Source organism: Dendrobates tinctorius, unplaced genomic scaffold (assembly GCF_039654945.1).
Source record: "Dendrobates tinctorius isolate UK_male_01 unplaced genomic scaffold, ASM3965494v1 ptg000065l, whole genome shotgun sequence".
Classification (NCBI taxonomy): Eukaryota; Metazoa; Chordata; class Amphibia; order Anura; family Dendrobatidae; genus Dendrobates; species Dendrobates tinctorius.
In genome coordinates this window covers 2,747,868-2,768,532 of record NW_027361733.1, presented here as the reverse complement: position 1 = coordinate 2,768,532, position 20,665 = coordinate 2,747,868, and the positions used below count along the sequence as shown (strand labels likewise).

General features: G+C 40.8%; 1 protein-coding gene and 1 long non-coding RNA gene across 3 annotated transcripts; both read right to left on the bottom strand.

Moving 5' to 3' along the window:
* Positions 1–319: 319 nt before the first annotated feature.
* On the bottom strand, positions 320–3,760 carry LOC141094926 (uncharacterized). 2 transcript variants are annotated; one of them, XR_012233199.1, is made up of 3 exons: positions 2,946–3,760; positions 2,693–2,758; positions 320–443 (listed from the first exon to the last, which is right to left on the bottom strand). XR_012233199.1 is itself a non-coding variant. In XM_073580964.1 (2 exons), exons 1-2 carry the CDS (start codon positions 3,681–3,683, stop codon positions 409–411), a joined length of 1,026 nt encoding a protein of 341 aa, XP_073437065.1. In that variant the 5' UTR covers positions 3,684–3,760; the 3' UTR covers positions 320–408. The 2 variants fall into 2 exon arrangements, 1 of the variants encoding a protein (XP_073437065.1); XM_073580964.1 differs by having other exon boundaries at positions 2,693–3,760.
* Positions 3,761–5,231: 1,471 nt separating this feature from the next.
* Positions 5,232–8,038, bottom strand: LOC141094924 (uncharacterized). Its single transcript, XR_012233198.1, has 3 exons — positions 7,857–8,038; positions 7,604–7,669; positions 5,232–5,354 (listed from the first exon to the last, which is right to left on the bottom strand). It is a non-coding gene; the product is annotated as an uncharacterized lncRNA (long non-coding RNA).
* Positions 8,039–20,665: the final 12,627 nt, after the last annotated feature.

Here is a 20,665-nt window from a genome sequence, read left to right as displayed (position 1 = left end):
AAAACGCATAGCAATCAATATATAAAAACCACATAATAGAAATATATCCATATGCATCTGGACTACTTCAATCGAAGAATACCATATAGAAATCCATATACAAATAATAATAGAATGACAGCATGTATAAAAATAATGTTATCACATATTATATAATGATGTATAATACATACATTAAAGATGTCAGGAATGGATTACCATTTAAGAGTACAAAAACAAGGAAAAGGAAGAAGGAAAAAAAAAAAAAAAATTTTTAAATTAAATATTAATATATTGAATACATAATAAATGAATAATTAATTGAATAAATAAATAAATAAATCTTCTTCCATGGATTTGTACTAAACACGATGGACAGTCACAGGTATGTATTTCTTCATGCATCAAATAATTCCGGATCGTCTTTCATCACTCAAACCATAAGAAGGGAAGAAACATAGTTCCTTAACAAAAGAAATATAAAATATTAATAAGACATAAAAGAAAGGAGGGATAAAAAGGGGGGGGAGAGGGGTGAGACAAGGGGGTCCACAATATTAAAAAATAACAAAAGTAAAAAATAAAAAATAAAAATATATAAATATATAATAATAATAATAATATATTACAGTTTACAGAAAAGGTGCAAAGCTAAGATTTTCATTAAGACCTAAAGGTGAGACTGTTTTGAGGCTCCAAATCCACTTAGCTTCCAACCGTGCTAAAGGGGCACTTATTCTACCACCTCTAATGTTTGGTTTTACCATATCAATGCCAATTATCCTCAATTCGTTGGCGTTGCAGTTGTGGAAAAGTTTAAAATGTTTCGGTATAGTTTTCAATATATTTATATCCTCAATTTCCTTTGCCGCTAAAATTCCCAAAACATGTTCCCGAACCCTTACCTTTAGTTGACGGGTTGTTAATCCAACATAGATTAGGGAACAGGGGCAGGTGGCATAGTAGACAACTGCTTTGGTTGTACAAGTTATTGTATGAGTGATTTTATACATACTTAAGCCATCCGAACTAGAAAATGTCTGGGCTTGATCAATATTTGAACAAGCCACACATTTACCACAAGGTTTACAACCCCATGCTGGTTTGGAATCCAAAAAGGACATTGACTGGATGGGTTCTGGAACATAGTGGCTTTTAACTAATTTATCCCCCAAATTTACTGGTCTCCTATAGGTTATGCTTGGTTTAGATCCAATATAGTGAGATAAAATTGGATCAGTATGTAATATGGGCCAAGCTTTTTCCAACATTTTTATCATCATATTCGTCTGACCGTGATATTGGGTAATATATCTTATTTTCCTATCAGATGTTGATGGTCTCGAGGAGTATAGAGCCTGATGTCTTGATACATTTTTTGCTCTATTGAATGCCCTTTTCACAGATCTGTGGCTGTAGCCACGATCAAAAAATCTAAGTTTAAGATCATCCGCTTGTTTTAAAAAGTCTTCCTCATTTGAGCAGATCCTACGTAATCGCAGGAACTGTCCAATGGGAATAGATTTCACCAAAGCTGGGGGATGCGCTGAAGTAGCATGAAGGAAAGAATTTACTGAGGTACTTTTCCGAAATAAGTCAGTCTGTATGCAATTCTCCATATCTCTTTTTACTTTTACATCCAGAAAGTCAATCACATCTTTATCAGATTGATAAGTGAGATGTATGTTCATAGTATTATCATTTAAATTTAAAATAAACTCTTTGAGTGCTTAAGCGGATCCCTGCCAGATCAAAAATATGTCATCAATGTACCGCGTCCAAAAGAGAACGCGGTGCATTGATGACAAACGATCCGACAGGAAAAGGTCCCTCTCCCACAGCCCCAGGAAAAGATTTGCATAAGCCGGTGCATAAGATGCACCCATCGCAGTGCCCTGGAGCTGCAGGTAGAAGGACCCTTTAAAAAGAAAAAAATTATGAGACAGTGCAAAGGATAAAAGTTGCTCTACAAATTGACTCATAGATGGAGACATGGTTGAGGATTGCAAATAAAATTTGGTTGCATTAATGCCATCAGAGTGAGGTATGTTCGTATAGAGTGATTCAACGTCACATGTCACAAATAGTGTGTCCACACCAATATATAATCCATCAACTTTTTTTAAAAACTCATTTGTATCTTTAGTAAACGAGGGTAATGTTTCTACTAATGGTTGTAACTTTGAGTCTATAAATTTATTAACATTCTCCATAAAGTTCCCACACCCTGAAATAATGGGTCTACCCGGAGGGATATTTTGGTTCTTGTGAATTTTTGGTAGCAGGTAAAGGGTGGGAATGGATGGTTCATCTATCTGTAAGGCCATAAAAAGTTCCTTTGATATAGTGCCATTATCCCTTGCATTACTTAGGATAGACACCAATTCAGATTGATATTTGATCAAGGGATTAAATGTCAGTCTTCTATAGCACGTGGCATTTTTAATTTGCCGAAATGCTTCCTTTTCATATAGTGATTTTGGCCAAACCACCACATTCCCACCCTTATCTGCAGGTTTAAAAACCACATCTTTCAGATCCTGTAACCGCTTGAGACCCAGTCTTTCTTCTCTACTTAGATTATTATTGCTGGGATACCGTGGTATTTTTTCAAATTCTTTACTCACTGTCTTAACGAAAACATCAATTACTGGACATGATGATAATGGTGGGAATTTTCGAGAACGTGGACGAATTGATTCAGGGATCTTACCTTTCTCCAATGTATTATGATCATTAGCCAGATTATCAAGAATATCTAGCGCCTCTTGTTCCGCCTCTGTAGGGAACAATTGAAAAATAGTCTCGTCATGAAAATGCCGTTTGAATAATAATTTTCTTGCAAAAAGATTTAAATCTTTGATTGCCGTAAATTGGTCGAAGAGTGGAGTAGGACAGAACATAAGACCTTTATTGAGCAAATTAATTTCAACAGGTGAAAAAATGTGAGTACTCAAATTAATTACCTTAAGATTATTGTCAGGAGTATATCTAGTAAGTCTTTTCATCGGTTGATACCGTACATCACGTTTTCTCTTAGGTGTAGAGATAATGGAAGTTGATACAGAGGCGGAAGTAGAGGCACCAGAAATATCACTCACAGATGGATTGGAAGACATAGATGGATTACGATTATGTTGACGGTCACCATTATTCTCATTGGTTGCATTTTTACGCCATCTGTATACTCTACCCAAATTGAAATCTCTTTGATCCCTCATCAATTTATTGCTCTGATTAACTTGTATATCCTTAATCCATTGTTCGATATGTTTATCCAATTGTAAACCAATCAGTTGTAGTTGGTCTGTAGATAAATTAGCTTTGGCACTAGTATATGCCTCTTCAAGGGACTTATCAATCTCTGCCAAAGAGTTAATGTTCAATTTAATTAACAGCTCCATAAGTTTCTTAGACGTATCATTACAAACGCTTTCCCAGTTTGAAATAAATTCTTGGTCACTCACTATAAAAGATGGAGTGACATGGACTCTCAGGCCTCTGGGAATTAATTGTCTCTCAATATAGTTTTCCAAGAAAGCCCGATTCCACCAAAAGCGGATTCTTTTATGTGTTAGATTCTTAATCACATTAAAAACAGAATTAAATTGTGAACCACTTGTCACCATTGTTGTGGTACCACTATTACAGAAGACTTCTTTAACACGTCCTTGCCAGGATAATTCCCTGGCTTTGAAATCCATATTCAGGTAGAAAAACCTGTGCAAAACACAGACAATTAATGATAACTCAAATTAACCTGATTTTAAGGCAATACCACAAAAAACACGTGAAAGGAAAAAAAAAAAAAAAAAAAAATTTAATTTATATATATAACAAAAATAATAAAATGGTTATAATTCTATTAGTATACCTTTTTCAACGTGTATAAGTGTGTGCCACTGGAAGAATGGTAGACCATTCGAGAAAAGATTTGTAAACCGAATCAAAGAAAAACCCAAATTTTGGTCAAAAAATGTATATAAAAATTAAATAAGATATATGAATAATAAAAAAGTCATAAAACAGATATACGATTAAAATACCTTTATTGAGTAATAGTAATACAAATACATCTAAAAAAGATGTGTGCTCAAAAGAATTTTATATACACCTATATAGGTTAATAAAGCACGGCGTTCCCCATTAATAAATAACTATATTTTATCCCTCTATACATTGGCTCCTTAAAAGAGTGACATAAAATATATGGAGACCATATAGGCTCAAACAAGTGTCTGTGCATAGAACCATGTGGTGATGCAAAGCAATCAACAAGGAGAGAAACCAATGTGATGGTATAAAGTGCAAAAAATGCAAATTCCAAAAATAGAAGAGTGAGTGTAGGGGAAAGGAGGGAAGAATAGAGGGTATATACCTTGGAGGAACGCTGCTGGATGAGCTACACACGCCCGACGTACGTTTCGGAATGAATCCTTCGTCAGGGGGTGGAGTGTGTAATCACAGATCTCCCTAAATACCCCTGTGCAAATAACATGTGGGAGGATTAAACCTATCACGGCGCGCGCGCCGCCATGTTGGCCGGAAATGGATGCGCCCTCCCGTCACATGACCGGTAACCTAGTAACAGGATGCCAGACACTGACGTAGGAATAGGGAAGCCGGAACTCAGGCTGCGCGTGCGCACAGGCCATCCACTCACATGGTATAAGCACGCCTCCAAATGTGGAAGGGTGACTGGATTAAGCGGCGCATGCGTAGCCAGTGAAACAAGAGGTACCCGACCATGTCCGAGAAGCCCAAAAGGGGAATCCGATGCATGTGTCGAGAAAACCGAGTCCCTGGCCACGCACGCGCACATCCAGTTCCCACACACATAAGCTAAAAAATATATATGAAAACAAAATAGAAAAAATAAACATAGACTCCGGAAAAGAAATTTCTTTACAAAAGAATATATATATATGTGTACTTTCAAAAACGCATAGCAATCAATATATAAAAACCACATAATAGAAATATATCCATATGCATCTGGACTACTTCAATCGAAGAATACCATATAGAAATCCATATACAAATAATAATAGAATGACAGCATGTATAAAAATAATGTTATCACATATTATATAATGATGTATAATACATACATTAAAGATGTCAGGAATGGATTACCATTTAAGAGTACAAAAACAAGGAAAAGGAAGAAGGAAAAAAAAAAAAAAAATTTAAATTAAATATTAATATATTGAATACATAATAAATGAATAATTAATTGAATAAATAAATAAATCTTCTTCCATGGATTTGTACTAAACACGATGGACAGTCACAGGTATGTATTTCTTCATGCATCAAATAATTCCGGATCGTCTTTCATCACTCAAACCATAAGAAGGGAAGAAACATAGTTCCTTAACAAAAGAAATATAAAATATTAATAAGACATAAAAGAAAGGAGGGATAAAAAGGGGGGGGAGAGGGGTGAGACAAGGGGGTCCACAATATTAAAAAATAACAAAAGTAAAAAATAAAAAATAAAAATATATAAATATATAATAAGAATAATAATATATTACAGTTTACAGAAAAGGTGCAAAGCTAAGATTTTCATTAAGACCTAAAGGTGAGATTGTTTTGAGGCTCCAAATCCACTTAGCTTCCAACCGTGCTAAAGGGGCACTTATTCTACCACCTCTAATGTTTGGTTTTACCATATCAATGCCAATTATCCTCAATTCGTTGGCGTTGCAGTTGTGGAAAAGTTTAAAATGTTTCGGTATAGTTTTCAATATATTTATATCCTCAATTTCCTTTGCCGCTAAAATTCCCAAAACATGTTCCCGAACCCTTACCTTTAGTTGACGGGTTGTTAATCCAACATAGATTAGGGAACAGGGGCAGGTGGCATAGTAGACAACTGCTTTGGTTGTACAAGTTATTGTATGAGTGATTTTATACATACTTAAGCCATCCGAACTAGAAAATGTCTGGGCTCGATCAATATTTGAACAAGCCACACATTTACCACAAGGTTTACAACCCCACGCTGGTTTGGAATCCAAAAAGGACATTGACTGGATGGGTTCTGGAACATAGTGGCTTTTAACTAATTTATCCCCCAAATTTACTGGTCTCCTATAGGTTATGCTTGGTTTAGATCCAATATAGTGAGATAAAATTGGATCAGTATGTAATATGGGCCAAGCTTTTTCCAACATTTTTATCATCATATTCGTCTGACCGTGATATTGGGTAATATATCTTATTTTCCTATCAGATGTTGATGGTCTCGAGGAGTATAGAGCCTGATGTCTTGATACATTTTTTGCTCTATTGAATGCCCTTTTCACAGATCTGTGGCTGTAGCCACGATCAAAAAATCTAAGTTTAAGATCATCCGCTTGTTTTAAAAAGTCTTCCTCATTTGAGCAGATCCTACGTAATCGCAGGAACTGTCCAATGGGAACAGATTTCACCAAAGCTGGGGGATGCGCTGAAGTAGCATGAAGGAAAGAATTTACTGAGGTACTTTTCCGAAATAAGTCAGTCTGTATGCAATTCTCCATATCTCTTTTTACTTTTACATCCAGAAAGTCAATCACATCTTTATCAGATTGATAAGTGAGATGTATGTTCATAGTATTATCATTTAAATTTAAAATAAACTCTTTGAGTGCTTCAACGGATCCCTGCCAGATCAAAAATATGTCATCAATGTACCGCGTCCAAAAGAGAACGCGGTGCATTGATGACAAACGATCCGACAGGAAAAGGTCCCTCTCCCACAGCCCCAGGAAAAGATTTGCATAAGCCGGTGCATAAGATGCACCCATCGCAGTGCCCTGGAGCTGCAGGTAGAAGGACCCTTTAAAAAGAAAAAAATTATGAGACAGTGCAAAGGATAAAAGTTGCTCTACAAATTGACTCATAGATGGAGACATGGTTGAGGATTGCAAATAAAATTTGGTTGCATTAATGCCATCAGAGTGAGGTATGTTCGTATAGAGTGATTCAACGTCACATGTCACAAATAGTGTGTCCACACCAATATATAATCCATCAACTTTTTTTAAAAACTCATTTGTATCTTTAGTAAACGAGGGTAATGTTTCTACTAATGGTTGTAACTTTGAGTCTATAAATTTATTAACATTCTCCATAAAGTTCCCACACCCTGAAATAATGGGTCTACCCGGAGGGATATTTTGGTTCTTGTGAATTTTTGGTAGCAGGTAAAGGGTGGGAATGGATGGTTCATCTATCTGTAAGGCCATAAAAAGTTCCTTTGATATAGTGCCATTATCCCTTGCATTACTTAGGATAGACACCAATTCAGATTGATATTTGATCAAGGGATTAAATGTCAGTCTTCTATAGCACGTGGCATTTTTAATTTGCCGAAATGCTTCCTTTTCATATAGTGATTTTGGCCAAACCACCACATTCCCACCCTTATCTGCAGGTTTAAAAACCACATCTTTCAGATCCTGTAACCGCTTGAGACCCAGTCTTTCTTCTCTACTTAGATTATTATTGCTGGGATACCGTGGTATTTTTTCAAATTCTTTACTCACTGTCTTAACGAAAACATCAATTACTGGACATGATGATAATGGTGGGAATTTTCGAGAACGTGGACGAATTGATTCAGGGATCTTACCTTTCTCCAATGTATTATGATCATTAGCCAGATTATCAAGAATATCTAGCGCCTCTTGTTCCGCCTCTGTAGGGAACAATTGAAAAATAGTCTCGTCATGAAAATGCCGTTTGAATAATAATTTTCTTGCAAAAAGATTTAAATCTTTGATTGCCGTAAATTGGTCGAAGAGTGGAGTAGGACAGAACATAAGACCTTTATTGAGCAAATTAATTTCAACAGGTGAAAAAATGTGAGTACTCAAATTAATTACCTTAAGATTATTGTCAGGAGTATATCTAGTAAGTCTTTTCATCGGTTGATACCGTACATCACGTTTTCTCTTAGGTGTAGAGATAATGGAAGTTGATACAGAGGCGGAAGTAGAGGCACCAGAAATATCACTCACAGATGGATTGGAAGACATAGATGGATTACGATTATGTTGACGGTCACCATTATTCTCATTGGTTGCAAAATTTTTTTAATTTTTTTAATTTTTTTCTTTTTAAAGGGTCCTTCTACCTGCAGCTCCAGGGCACTGCGATGGGTGCATCTTATGCACCGGCTTATGCAAATCTTTTCCTGGGGCTGTGGGAGAGGGACCTTTTCCTGTCGGATCGTTTGTCATCAATGCACCGCGTTCTCTTTTGGACGCGGTACATTGATGACATATTTTTGATCTGGCAGGGATCCGTTGAAGCACTCAAAGAGTTTATTTTAAATTTAAATGATAATACTATGAACATACATCTCACTTATCAATCTGATAAAGATGTGATTGACTTTCTGGATGTAAAAGTAAAAAGAGATATGGAGAATTGCATACAGACTGACTTATTTCGGAAAAGTACCTCAGTAAATTCTTTCCTTCATGCTACTTCAGCGCATCCCCCAGCTTTGGTGAAATCTATTCCCATTGGACAGTTCCTGCGATTACGTAGGATCTGCTCAAATGAGGAAGACTTTTTAAAACAAGCGGATGATCTTAAACTTAGATTTTTTGATCGTGGCTACAGCCACAGATCTGTGAAAAGGGCATTCAATAGAGCAAAAAATGTATCAAGACATCAGGCTCTATACTCCTCGAGACCATCAACATCTGATAGGAAAATAAGATATATTACCCAATATCACGGTCAGACGAATATGATGATAAAAATGTTGGAAAAAGCTTGGCCCATATTACATACTGATCCAATTTTATCTCACTATATTGGATCTAAACCAAGCATAACCTATAGGAGACCAGTAAATTTGGGGGATAAATTAGTTAAAAGCCACTATGTTCCAGAACCCATCCAGTCAATGTCCTTTTTGGATTCCAAACCAGCGTGGGGTTGTAAACCTTGTGGTAAATGTGTGGCTTGTTCAAATATTGATCAAGCCCAGACATTTTCTAGTTCGGATGGCTTAAGTATGTATAAAATCACTCATACAATAACTTGTACAACCAAAGCAGTTGTCTACTATGCCACCTGCCCCTGTTCCCTAATCTATGTTGGATTAACAACCCGTCAACTAAAGGTAAGGGTTCGGGAACATGTTTTGGGAATTTTAGCGGCAAAGGAAATTGAGGATATAAATATATTGAAAACTATACCGAAACATTTTAAACTTTTCCACAACTGCAACGCCAACGAATTGAGGATAATTGGCATTGATATGGTAAAACCAAACATTAGAGGTGGTAGAATAAGTGCCCCTTTAGCACGGTTGGAAGCTAAGTGGATTTGGAGCCTCAAAACAGTCTCACCTTTAGGTCTTAATGAAAATCTTAGCTTTGCACCTTTTCTGTAAACTGTAATATATTATTATTATTATTATATATTTATATATTTTTATTTTTTATTTTTTACTTTTGTTATTTTTTAATATTGTGGACCCCCTTGTCTCACCCCTCTCCCCCCCCTTTTTATCCCTCCTTTCTTTTATGTCTTATTAATATTTTATATTTCTTTTGTTAAGGAACTATGTTTCTTCCCTTCTTATGGTTTGAGTGATGAAAGACGATCCGGAATTATTTGATGCATGAAGAAATACATACCTGTGACTGTCCATCGTGTTTAGTACAAATCCATGGAAGAAGATTTATTTATTTATTCAATTAATTATTCATTTATTATGTATTCAATATATTAATATTTAATTTAAATTTTTTTTTTTTTCCTTCTTCCTTTTCCTTGTTTTTGTACTCTTAAATGGTAATCCATTCCTGACATCTTTAATGTATGTATTATACATCATTATATAATATGTGATAACATTATTTTTATACATGCTGTCATTCTATTATTATTTGTATATGGATTTCTATATGGTATTCTTCGATTGAAGTAGTCCAGATGCATATGGATATATTTCTATTATGTGGTTTTTATATATTGATTGCTATGCGTTTTTGAAAGTACACATATACACTCACTGGCCACTTTATTAGGTACACCTGTCCAACTGTGTGTTAAGACTTAATTTCTAATCAGCCAATCACATGGCGGCAACTCAGTGCATTTAGGCATGTAGACATGGTCAAGACAATCTCCTGCAGTTCAAACCGAGCATCAGTATGGGGAAGAAAGGTGATTTGAGTGCCTTTGAACGTGGCATGATTGTTGGTGCCAGAAGGGCTGGTCTGAGTATTTCAGAAACTGCTGATCTACTGGGATTTTCACGCACAACCATCTCTAGGGTTTACAGAGAATGGTCCGAAAAAGAAAAAAAATCCAGTGAGCGGCAGTTCTGTGGCCGGAAATGCCTTGTTGATGCCAGAGGTCAGAGGAGAATGGGCATACTGGTTCGAGCTGATAGAAAGGCAACAGTGACTCAAATTGCCACCCGTTACAACCAAGGTAGGCAGAAGAGCATCTCTGAACGCACAGTGCGTCGAACTTTGAGGCAGATGGGCTACAGCAGCAGAAGACCACACTGGGTACCACTCCTCTCAGCTAAGAACAGGCATCTGATGGCTACTTTCAGCAGGATAATGCGCCATGTCATAAAGCTCGAATCATCTCAGATTGGTTTCTTGAACATGACTATGAGTTCACTGTACTCAAATGGCCTCCTCAGTCACCAGATCTCAATCCAATAGAGCATCTTTGGGATGTGGTGGAACGGGAGATTCGCATCAGGGATGTGCAGCCGACAAATCTGCGCCAACTGTGTGATGCCATCATGTCAATATGGTCCAAAATCTCTGAGGAATGCTTCCAGCACCTTGTTGAATCTCTGCCACGAAGAATTGAGGCAGTTCTGAAGGCAAAAGGGGGTCCAACCCGTTACTAGCATGGTGTACCTAATAAAGTGGCCAGTGAGTGTATATATATTCTTTTGTAAAGAAATTTCTTTTCCGGAGTCTATGTTTATTTTTTCTATTTTGTTTTCATATATATTTTTTAGCTTATGTGTGTGTCATTCTATTATTATTTGTATATGGATTTCTATATGGTATTCTTCGATTGAAGTAGTCCAGATGCATATGGATATATTTCTATTATGTGGTTTTTATATATTGATTGCTATGCGTTTTTGAAAGTACACATATATATATATATTCTTTTGTAAAGAAATTTCTTTTCCGGAGTCTATGTTTATTTTTTCTATTTTGTTTTCATATATAGTTTTTAGCTTATGTGTGTGGGAACTGGATGTGCGCGTGCGTGGCCAGGGACTCGGTTTTCTCGACACATGCATCGGATTCCCCTTTTGGGCTTCTCGGACATGGTCGGGTACCTCTTGTTTCACTGGCTACGCATGCGCCGCTTAATCCAGTCACCCTTCCACATTTGGAGGCGTGCTTATACCATGTGAGTGGATGGCCTGTGCGCACGCGCAGCCTGAGTTCCGGCTTCCCTATTCCTACGTCAGTGTCTGGCATCCTGTTACTAGGTTACCGGTCATGTGACGGGAGGGCGGATCCATTTCCGGCCAACATGGCGGCGCGCGCGCCGTGATAGGTTTAATCCTCCCACATGTTATTTGCACAGGGGTATTTAGGGAGATCTGTGATTACACACTCCACCCCCTGACGAAGGATTCATTCCGAAACGTACGTCGGGCGTGTGTAGCTCATCCAGCAGCGTTCCTCCAAGGTATATACCCTCTATTCTTCCCTCCTTTCCCCTACACTCACTCTTCTATTTTTGGAATTTGCATTTTTTGCACTTTATACCATCACATTGGTTTCTCTCCTTGTTGATTGCTTTGCATCACCACATGGTTCTATGCACAGACACTTGTTTGAGCCTATATGGTCTCCATATATTTTATGTCACTCTTTTAAGGAGCCAATGTATAGAGGGATAAAATATAGTTATTTATTAATGGGGAACGCCGTGCTTTATTAACCTATATAGGTGTATATAAAATTCTTTTGAGCACACATCTTTTTTATATGTATTCGTATTAATATTACTCAATAAAGGTATTTTAATCGTATATCTGTTTTATGACTTTTTTATTATTCATATATCTTATTTAATTTTTATATACATTTTTTGACCAAAATTTGGGTTTTTCTTTGATTCGGTTTACAAAGTATACCAGGCAGGTAAACGGAAACCTGAACAGATTTATCATGTAAATCTGATAAAGCCCTGGAAGGATCGGTCTGCCTTGTCAGCGGAGCTGGCCCGTCCTGTCTGCTCGCATACCGTACCGGAGGTACGGGTTGCAGAGACTGTCTCGGAGCGGCAAAAGACGGAAGTCAGGCAGTTTCTACTTCACAACCAAAAGTTTTTCTCAGAAAAACCCGGGCAGACTATGCTAATGAAACATGACATCGTAACGGAACCTGGTGTCACAGTTCACGTAAAGCCCTACCGAATCCCGGAAGCGCGCCGTGAAGCCGTTTCCCGAGAGGTGAAGGCAATGTTAGAGTTAGGAGTCATTGAGGAATCGCACAGTGCGTGGTCCAGCCCGATTGTGCTAATTCCTAAACCGGACGGCACCATCCGGTTCTGCAATGACTTCAGGAAACTGAATGCAGTCTCAAAATTTGATGCCTACCCCATGCCCCGGGTCGACGAGTTAATAGATCGGTTAGGAAAAGCCCGGTATATTACGACCCTAGACCTAACAAAGGGGTATTGGCAGATCCCTCTGGTGGAGGCTGCCAGAGAAAAGACAGCATTTGCTACGCCGGAAGGTTTATTTCAGTATGTGTATATGCCGTTTGGACTGCACGGGGCACCGGCGACCTTCCAGAGACTGATGGATCGAGTCTTGAGGCCACATAGGCGGTATGCTTCGGCCTATTTGGATGACATTGTCATTTACAGCTTGGACTGGGAAACTCATCTCCAGAAAGTACAAGCTGTGATTGACGACCTGTGGGAGGCAGGTCTAACCGCGAACCCCAAGAAATGTCACATCGGGCTAGAAGAAGCCCGGTATTTGGGGTATGTAATTGGGAGGGGTGTTGTTAAACCCCAGGTTGATAAGATTCAGGCGGTTCAGGACTGGCCACAACCTGTCAACAAGAAGCAGGTGCAAGCCTTCCTGGGGATCGCCGGTTATTATCGCCGGTTCATACCCAATTTTGCAGCCATCGCTACCCCCCTGACGGATCTTACAAAAGGGAAAGACTCCGTCATGATTAAATGGAGTTTAGCGGCTGAAGAAGCCTTCCATAGCCTAAAACGAGCACTTTGCTCTCAGCCCGTACTGGTGACTCCGGACTTCCGCAGTGAGTTTGTGGTACAAACGGATGCCTCTGATACCGGTATCGGGGCCGTACTGTCACAAGTGAGGGACGGAGTGGAACACCCAGTCCTCTATCTCAGCAGGAAGCTGAATAAACACGAGCAAAGGTATGCAGTCGTAGAAAAAGAGTGCCTCGCCATTAAGTGGGCTCTAGAGGCCCTCAAATATTACCTGGTGGGCCGAAAGTTCTGGCTGATCACTGACCATGCCCCTCTCAAGTGGATGCACTTGAACAAGGAACGGAATAGCCGGGTGACCCGGTGGTTCCTTGCCCTGCAGGCCTACACTTTTACGGTGGAGCACCGCCCAGGGGTACAGATGGGAAATGCAGATGCCCTGTCCCGAGTGCACTGTTTGGCGGGTGTCATTGCTCGACCGGAGTGGTCTGAGCAGAAGGGGGGGGATATGTGAGAATCATGTGGGAATAGTGGATGAGGGCAGGTATATCTCGCCCAGATTCCTTTCCTATGTGGCCTAGTCTGGTCAGTATCGCACCTGCTTACTAATGGATAATGGGAGGTGGATATAAAAGGATGCAAGGTGGTTGTGTGAGTGTCTCAGCCTGGGAACACAGAGAGCCTGTCTGTGTGAGAGACACACACGTGAGTGGAAGCAGTGCCCACTGCAACTGTGGTTTGGCTGGACGGGAGAAGCCCGCCAGTTGGTAGTTAGGTTGTACTTTGTTTAGTTAGTGCCGGACAGGCAAGGATTTGTTTTATGTTTTATTTCCTTTTGCATTGCTTTCACCTTGAATAAACCTGACCCAGTGTCAGTTATACCCGAATCCAGCTCTGCGCCTGAGTTTCATACTGAACGCACGTGACCTTTGACCCAGCAAAGGAGATCCCGGAGTGTTTTATCACACCACATATCATGCTTCAAACATAAAGATACCAAATGTAAATTATTGGTGAAGAATCAACAACAAGTGGAACACAATTGTGAAGTTGAACGAAATTTATTTGTTATTTTAAATTTTTGTGGAAATTCAAAAACTGAAAAGTGGGGCGTTAAAAAACGCTTACAAGAAGCATCCCATTCATTTTAATGAATTCCGCACTTTTTGTGCATATTGATGCGTTTTTTTCCACAAAAAAAGCATTGCGGTAAAAAACGCAGCATGCTCATTAATTTCGCAGAAAAATCTGCATTTCTAACTATATTCTATAAGCAAGAGGATACTCCTGTAAAAAACGCGCAAAATTTGTGCAAAAAAGCGCGTTTTTCCTGGGAAGGAGTCCGTTTTTTTTCTGCATACGTGGGTGCATAGCCTAAAGGGAATCTGTCACCACTAAGGGCAAAGTTGAAAATCTGTAGTGCGCATGCGCCGGCATACTCAGTTGTTTCTTATGTCCCGGAACTATTTTGCGGCCATGTGCACTACTGATTTTCGGCTTTGCCCTCAGTTGGACAAAGCATACTACGCACATGCGAGGTCACATTTCAATGCGCACGCGCAAAATATGTACGCGATCTGCGATCTTCACAGCGAAGAATGGAGTTCCGGGTGAAGTGACGGAACAGAGGCAACGCCCATCGGACCGAACAGATTAACATACAGCGCATGACAAATAAAAAAGGTTTTTATGGGTGATACATGGGGAGTCAGGGGGTTTCAGAATTATACTGCTCAAAAAAATAAAGGGAACACTTAAACAACAGAATATAACTCCAAGTGAATCAAACTTCTCTGAAATCAAACTGTCCATTTAGGAAGCAACACTGATTGCCAATCAATTTCACATGCTGTTTTGCAAATGGAATAGACAACAGATGGAAACTATTGGCAATTATCAAGACACCCTCAATAAAGGAGTGGTTCTGCAGGTGAGGACCACGGACCACATCTCAGTACCAACGCTTTCTGGCTGATATTTTGGTCAGTTTTGAATGTTGGTTGTGCTTTCACACTCGTGGTAGCATGAGACGGACTCTACAACCCACACAAGTGGCTCAGGTAGTGCAGCTCATCCAGGATGGCACACCAATGCGAGCTGAGGCAAGAAGGTTTGCTGTGACTGTCAGCGTAGTCTCCAGAGGCTGGAGGCGCTACCAGGAGACAGGCCAGTACACCAGGAGACGTGGAGGGGGCCGTAGGGCAACAACCCAGCAGCCGGACCACTACCTCAGCTTTTGTGCAAGGAGGAACAGGAGGAGCACTGCCAGAGCCCGGCAAAATGACCTCCAGCAGGCCACAAATATGCATGTGTCTGCACAAACGGTTAGAAACCGACTCCATGGGATGGTTTGCGTGCCCGACGTCCAAAAATGGGGGTTGTGCTGACTGAATTTGGTATCACCACATCCACAATAGACTAATCTATCAAAATATAAAATTAATTAACCTATGCAGTAAAAAAAATATAAAGAGAAAAAAAGAAAAAATCGAAACACCACAATTGTGGTTTTCTTGTAAGGCTGTGTGCACACGTAAGCGTTTTTTTTTTGCATTTTTTAAGCGTTTTTTACCAAATAAAACGCTTATAAAATGCTTAGAAGAAGCATCCCATTAATTTTAATGAATTACGCACTTTTTGTGCATATTGATGCTTTTTTTTCCGCGAAAAAAACGTTTTGTGGTAAAAAACGCAGCATGCTCATTAATTTCGCAGAAAAATCCGCATTTCTAGCTATTTTCTATGAGACTGGGGATGCTCTGGAAAAAAACGCATAAAAAAGAGTGGTTTTTTAGCAAAAAGCGTGCAGAAAATGGGCGGCAAAAAACGCGCGTTTTCTGGGAAGGAGTCCGGTTTTCAGTCATGAATTTTCTGCATACGTGTGCACAAAGCCTAAAAGAAGCTCCACCTAAAATGCAATAAACAGTGATTAAAACACCATCTGTAACTCAAATTGGTTCTAATAAAGAGTAAACTTTGTTGTGAAAAAAAAAAAACCTTAACACAGCTTCGACAGAAAAATTAAAACGGGTCTCACAAAATGGCAGCAAAAATCAATATTTCATTTGTTTTACAAATTTTTTCAACATATAAATGGTATTGCTGTATTTGTACTGACCTGAAGAAACATGTATGTGGGTGATAAGCAAAACCCAAAATATGATTTTTTTTCTCACCATGTCAACACACAGATTTATTTTTCCTGTTTCCCATTGTATGGTAAAATGTATGGTGTCATCCGAAACAACACCTCAAATCAAACACAAACCAAAAAAAAAACCCAAGCTCTCATATGGCTACGCCAATGGAAAAATAGAAAAGCTATGACTCTTGGAAGAAGACAGTAAAACGAAAGCGCAAAAATGGAAAATCGCTCGGCCATGAAAGGTTAAACTATAAGAACCAATCATAAATCAGATGTATGCTGTACCAGGGTGGAGAACACATGCAAATCGGCAGGTTACCTTTGTGGATTTATTAATCATCAGATTTGTAGTCGATCTCCGGAGCCCACATCAGTTTGGTCAGTTCCCATTATTACTTGTTACTGAATTCTGACCAGTCACAGTGACTTTCCCTATTTTCTAATTAATGCATTAGACATCAGAAGAGGGAGAGTGACCAGAGCTTGGCGGGAGGATCTCCTATCTAGTGTCAGCATGGCTACGTTTCATGAAGGCAGCATGAGACTCATGTCTCCACTCAATGAATGATCAAAGTGTGTAACCCTTGCTGCATTAGTCAGGCGCATGTCATCTTCGAGAACCTGACAACCCTTTAGGCGAGGTTTCATCGTCTGACATTTGCCTTATTGAGGAGCAGACGGGGCCCAGCCAAGTAGGCAACACAGCAATACCTGCTAGTTGTCCATTTGTGTATTACAGGGGGTCACAATCAGTGGGACAGTTTATCATTTCAGTAGGTAATCTTGGGGGCAATAATGTATGCAGCGATCATGGGTCATTTTTTTGCCCTGGCACACTACTGAGGTCCCATGCTGAACTATATCTGCACTGTATGCTCCCAGATACTTTTTGGTAAACTTGTCACATTTTTTACATTTTCATTCTTCACTAAGTACAAATTTAAGGAGTATTTATGAATAGTACATCAAAAGCAATGTAAACATTTATACAATGCAATTTCAGAGCATGTTTTGCATTTGACAGGTGGGCTGCTATAATGCAAGTTAACACCAGGGAGGCTGCTATAATGCAGGTTTACACCGGGATGCTGCTATAATGCAGGTTAACACCGGGGAGGCTGCTATAATGCAGGTTTACACCGGGGAGGCTACTATAATGCAGGTTTACACCGGGGGGCTGCTATAATGCAGGTTTACACCGGGGGGATGCTATAATGCAGGTTTACACCGGGGGGCTGCTATAATGCAGGTTTACACCGGGGGGCTGCTATAATGCATGTTTACACCAGGTAAGCTGCTATAATGCAGGTTTACACCGGGGAAGCTGCTATAATGCAGGTTTACACCGGGAGACTGCTATAATGCAGGTTTACCCCGAGGGCTGCTATAATGCAGGTTTACAGCGGGGATCTGCTATAATGCAGGTTTACACCGGAGAGCCGCTATAATGCAGGTTTACACCAGGGGGGCTGCTATAATGCAGGTTAACAACGGGGAAGCTGATATAATGCAGGTTTACACTGGGGAAGCTGCTATAATGCAGGTTTACACCGGGATGCTGCTATAATGCAGGTTTACAGTGGGGGGCTGCTATAACGCAGGTTTACACCGGGGAGGCTGCTATAATGCAGGTTTACACCGGGGAGGCTGCTATAATGCAGGTTTACATCAGGGGGCTGCTATAATGCAGGTTTACAACTGTGGGCTGCTATAATGCAGGTTTACACCGGGAGACTGCTATAATGCAGGTTTACCCCGAGGGCTGCTATAATGCAGGTTTACATCGGGGAAGCTGCTATAATGCAGGTTTACACAGGGGAGGCTGCTATAATGCAGTTTACATCGGGGGGCTGCTATAATGCAGGTTTACACCTGGGGGCTGCTATAATGCAGGTTTCCACCGGGGAAGCTGCTATAATGCAGGTTTACACCGAGAGACTGCTATAATGCAGGTTTACCCCGAGGGCTGCTATAATGCAGGTTTCCAGCGGGGATCTGCTATAATGCAGGTTTACACCGGAGAGCCGCTATAATGCAGGTTTACACCAGGGGGGCTGCTATAATGCAGGTTAACAACGGGGAAGCTGATATAATGCAGGTTTACACTGGGGAAGCTGCTATAATGCAGGTTTACACCGGGATGCTGCTATAATGCAGGTTTACAGTGGGGGGCTGCTATAACGCAGGTTTACACCGGGGAGGCTGCTATAATGCAGGTTTACACCGGGGAGGCTGCTATAATGCAGGTTTACATCGGGGGGCTGCTATAATGCAGGTTTACACCTGGGGGCTGCTATAATGCAGGTTTACACCGGGAGACTGCTATAATGCAGGTTTACCCCGAGGGCTGCTATAATGCAGGTTTACACCGGGGATCTGCTATAATGCAGGTTTACACCGGAGAGCTGCTATAATGCAGGTTTACACAGGGGGGCTGCTATAATGCAGGTTAACAACGGGGAAGCTGCTATAATGCAGGTTTACACCGGGGAAGCTGCTATAATGCAGGCTTACACCGGAATGCTGCTATAATGCAGGTTTACAGTGGGAGGCTGCTATAATGCAGGTTTACATCGGGGGGGCTGCTATAATGCAGGTTTACACCTGGGGGCTGCTATAATGCAGGTTTACACCGGGGAAGCTGCTATAATGCAGGTTTACACCGGGAGACTGCTATAATGCAGGTTTACCCCGAGGGCTGCAATAATGCAGGTTTACATCGGGGATCTGCTATAATGCAGGTTTACACCGGGAATCTGCTATAATGCAGGTTTACACCGGAGAGCTGCTATAATGCAGGTTTACACCAGGGGGGCTGCTATAATGCAGGTTAACAACGGGGAAGCTGATATAATGCAGGTTTACACTGGGGAGTCTGCTATAATGCAGGTTTACACCAGGGAAGCTGCTATAATGCAGGTTTACACCGGGATGCTGCTATAATGCAGGTTTACAGTGGGGGGCTGCTATAATGCAGGTTTACACCAGTGGGCTGCTTTAATGCAGATTTACCCCAGGGACTGCTATAATGCAGGTTTACACCGGGGAGGCTGCTATAATGCAGGTTTACACCAGGTAAGCTGCTATAATGCAGGTTTACACCGGGATGCTGCTATAATGCAGTTTTACAGCGGGGGCTGCTATAATGCAGGTTTACAACAGTGGGCTGCTATAATGCAGGCTTACCCCAGGGGAGGCTGCTATAATGCAGGTTTACACTGGGGGCTGCTATAATACAGGTTTACATCAGTGGGCTTCTATAATGCAGGTTTACCCCGGGGACTGCTATAATGTAGGTTTACCCTGGGGATGCTGCTCTAATGCAGGTTTACACCGGGGGGCTGCTATAGTGCAGGTTTACACCAGGGGGCTGCTATAATGCAGGTTTACACCAGTGGGCTGCTATAATGCAGGTTTACACCGGGGAGGCTGCAACAATGCAGATTTACACCGGGAGGCTGCTATAATGCAGGTTTACATCGGGGACTGCTATAATGCAGGTTTACACCAGAGGGCTGCTATAATGCAGTTCTACACCGGGGGGCTGCTATAATGCAGGTTTACAACGGGGGCTGCTATAGTGCAGGTTTACACCGGGGGGCTGCTATAATGCAGGTTTACATCAGTGGGCTGCTATAATGCAGGTTTACCCCAGGGACTGCTATAATGCAGGTTTACCCCCGGGATGCTGCTATAATGCAGGTTTACACCGGGGGGCTGCTATAATGCAGGTTTCCACCAGTGGGCTGCTATAATGCAGGTTTACACCGGGGGGCTGCTATAATGCAGGTTTACACCGGGGAGGCTGCTATAATGCAGGTTTACATCGGGGGGCTGCCATAATGCAGGTTTACGCCTGGGGGCTGCTATAATGCAGGTTTACACCGGGAGACTGCTATAATGCAGGTTTACCCCGAGGGTTGCTATAATGCAGGTTTACACCGGGGATCTGCTATAATGCAGGTTTACACCGGAGAGCTGCTATAATGCAGGTTTACACAGGGGGGCTGCTATAATGCAGGTTAACAACGGGGAAGCTGCTATAATGCAGGTTTACACCGGGGGGCTGCTATAGTGCAGGTTTACACCAGGGGGCTCTCCAATCCGGTTTCCGCTCTTTACACTCCACTGAAACTGCCCTCACTAAAGTCTCTAATGATCTGCTAACAGCTAAATCAAATGGTCATTACTCCATGCTAATTCTCTTGGATCTCTCTGCAGCATTCGACACTGTGGATCATCAGCTCCTCCTCACTATGCTCCATTCCATTGGCCTCAAAGACATTCTCTCCTGGTTCTCCTCCTATCTCTCCGACCGCTCCTTTACTGTTTCTTTTG

Excerpts from the sequence above, each read along its gene's own strand:
- LOC141094926 (XM_073580964.1), bottom strand. The coding sequence starts at position 3,683 with ATGGATTTCAAAGCCAGGGAATTATCCTGGCAAGGACGTGTTAAAGAA. Across the intron at positions 444-2,692 it reads TCATAATACATTGGAGAAAG|GAACTATGTTTCTTCCCTTC; the intron begins GTAAGATCCCTG and ends TCTTTTGTTAAG.